We start from the raw sequence: 3,249 nt of genomic DNA, 5'->3' as shown, positions 1-3,249 counted from the left end.
TGGGTGAGATCCTGAGCCTCACACAAAGTGTGCCTGGATTCAAAAAAGTACCCTAATTGTGGATTAGTGAATAATGAACCCGATGTGTCCGTGAATGTGTATATAATATATACTATATAACTGAAAATATTATTAAAATACTCTAAATTTTAAGCCTAAAGAGAGATCATGCCAACATATGTTGGATAACTAGATGATTTTGGTGGAAACTTAAGTGTAGTCGACTTCACGTAAAGTTAATAGCTAAGAGTCGTTAAATAAAAATTTAATTAAATTAGTTAAATTATCTAACCGCTCTCAACTATTAATTTTATGCGAAGTCGACTGTACGTGAATTTCCACCTCCAATATTTTTGGGCATTTAGAGTTTGAAAGTTCTTCATAATAAAAAGAGAAACCAATGAAAAACCAAATTTATACATTAATATTTTTTATTATTATACAATGCTTTAAAAATCTAATAAAAAATTAGTATGAGATTTACATCCTATCTTGTGTATACAATAATTTATTGGTCAATAATAAACTTTTAAATAGTAAAAATAAAAAATATAAAAAAATACTGAAAAAGTATTTTGTTTTTCATTTTATTTTTAACTTTTCTTATAAAAAAATGAAATAAAAAAATACTGAAAAAAAAAGATGCTTTCTTACATCAAAAGGCCTCAAGACTGTCACTTTGTGAGACTGTGAGAGTGAGGGACCTCCTTTAAAGGTTAGTCACATGTTATAGTTGTAGTTGTACCACAATCTTCAACTTTCATTGTTTCAAAGTCCAAGCAACAATTAGGTTTTCTTTCATTGTTTATTTTATATATAAAACTTCATTCATTTTCTTCTTATAAATACAGGATAATTTTATTAATGAATTAAGTGAGTATATAATTATAATAATTATATTCATCAACAATGATGTTAAAATAAATAGATTATTCTAATAACAAAAAATTATTTAATAGTGTATTATTTTTATATATTGATAATATAAAATAATATTATTTTGAGAATATATATTTTAAATTTATATTTTTTAATTAAATCTTTATATTACTTTTTTAACAAAATATTCTATTAATTTTAATATTTTTGACATAACAAAAATATATATAATTACAAAATTAAAAATAATATAAAGACTAATTTTATAAAAAAGTATAAAAATTTAATTATAAATATGATAAAATTATAGATACAAAATAATTATTAAACCTAAATAAAATCCAAGTTAATAAAGTTTCTAATATATAATTTAGGGTTGTTTGGGTTTGAATGGCAACAAGCCTTCATTCCATACCCAAAGTGGAGTCTGACAATTCAATTTTCAATGGGGAATCACTTTCATTTTTTTTTAATTTTACTTTATTTTTATCTTTGTGACAAAGAATAATAATAAAATTATCCTAAGTTTTTAAAGCTAAGCTGCGTAGGCAACACATATTGGTGAATTTATACGAACCACAAACACAAAATATAACTAATTAGCACCAACATCACATCATTCCAATTCAATTCCTTTAACCCAAAATTAATACGGATTATTCTTATTCTTATTCTTTTTATTTGGTCTCAAAACCTTTTCAAGATTATTCCTGCGGACAAAAGAAAAGCATAAGCAAGCAATGCCATTCTTCACACACCATACTTTTATTCTGATCATGATAAATCATAAATCATTCCTCTCAAAAAGATTTGGTTCCGAATTGAAGTCACGTAAGTCAATTTTATTATACTTCCGTTACTTTCTTCATATATATGCCTTTAGTACAATGTATAGTATTTTAATCTTGAGAAAAGCGAGAATTTAATGTTTATCTTGAACTAAAGTTGGTATTTTTATTTATTTCTTTTTGACGGAAGTCATCAACAGTATTCTTGTTAATTGTTAAAAATAGTCCATGAATAGTTGAATTTTAAATTAAAATTATTTACCATGTCCGGTCCATCATTTAGACACTCATTGGTTCAACTATATATGTGGATTATACATAATTTATTAGATAAATATAAATGTAAAATTTAGTTATACAACTGTTCATATGTGAAATTCTTTTCAGTTAACATTGCTCTAAATTGTTTTGTAATTAAAATCTGTATTACTTATATTGAGATCCATAATTACTATTTTATATACTGTATACATATACACCAAAAAATAAAATAAATGAAATTTCTACTTTAATTTTGTCATAACTCATCACTAAAGTATGATTGAAATTTGAAAATATATAAATGGTGCCATTAGCATATCATATAAAAGATGTAATTAAATGAGATTCTCACTTTATGCATGTAATAAATTAAATTATTAGCTAGCTATAAATAATTAAATCGAACTCAAATTTACGATAGAATGAATTAGTAATTAACTTGTCGAATCAAATATATTATTTAAAAATTATTATAATTAATTGATGATAAAAATTAATAAATTTTGATGGTGTTATAATAATTTTCATAAATAAATATTGTTTTGTGGAGGGTAATTTCGTCAAACAGAATATTGTCACGGTGTCTTTATATAAATGACCATCCACAAACATTATCGGCCACTTTCCACTTCAAGTCTTATTAGAAAGTGGGTCATAACAAATTAAACCACTCAAGAGTCTTCATTCTTCTCTCATTTCATTATCTATATCAATACATCCAAACAAGGCCTTATTCATAGTAACTAACTAACTAACTAGAAATGTTCACAATGATGAAGGTGCACCCTTCTTCAAAGAAACGAACCAACCATCGTTCCCAAAACGCCATCGTTTCATCGAACCCAAACCCAAACAATACGAAGAAGCTTTGGAGACTTCCGCACGTGTTCGCCAGCGTTCTTGAACTCCCTCTCCATTCAGACGACGACGTTTCGATCGACGAAACCACGCAGTTTCTCCGATTTGTTGCGTGGTGCAAGTGTAGAGGCTCTTCTTCTTGTGGAGTGAGTGCAGAGGCTGTAGAGATTGTTCCTGGAATAACCAAGATCATGATCAAAGGAATGGACGGTGGAGATTGTTTTGCCCAGCAGTGTTATGGTTTTCGGTTTAGGCTTCCGCCGTGGACTAGGCCGGAGATGGCCACGGCGGTTTGCAGCGGAGGAAAGCTGGTGGTCACGGTGCCAAAGACCAAGACCAGAGGGAATTGATTCCTCCCTACATATATCAAATTAAAGGTTTGGAATATTACTAGGTGGCTACGGTTAAAATGTTAATATATATTATATTCAGATAAAAATTTATATGTAGATATTTTTATATA

At 27.6% G+C, this 3,249-nt stretch overlaps 1 protein-coding gene across 1 annotated transcript; it reads left to right on the top strand.

Annotated features, from left to right (window-relative positions):
* The first annotated feature begins 2,698 nt into the window (after positions 1-2,698).
* On the top strand, positions 2,699-3,136 carry LOC107473408 (uncharacterized). Its single transcript, XM_016092970.1, has one exon. The coding sequence runs from the start codon at positions 2,699-2,701 to the stop codon at positions 3,134-3,136; it is 438 nt and encodes a 145-aa protein (XP_015948456.1).
* The last annotated feature ends 113 nt before the right edge of the window (positions 3,137-3,249 follow it).

This window comes from Arachis duranensis, chromosome 2, assembly GCF_000817695.3.
Source record: "Arachis duranensis cultivar V14167 chromosome 2, aradu.V14167.gnm2.J7QH, whole genome shotgun sequence".
Classification (NCBI taxonomy): domain Eukaryota; kingdom Viridiplantae; phylum Streptophyta; class Magnoliopsida; order Fabales; family Fabaceae; genus Arachis; species Arachis duranensis.
The sequence above is the reverse complement of the archived record's forward strand: the minus strand, read 5'-3'. Positions and strand labels throughout refer to the sequence as shown.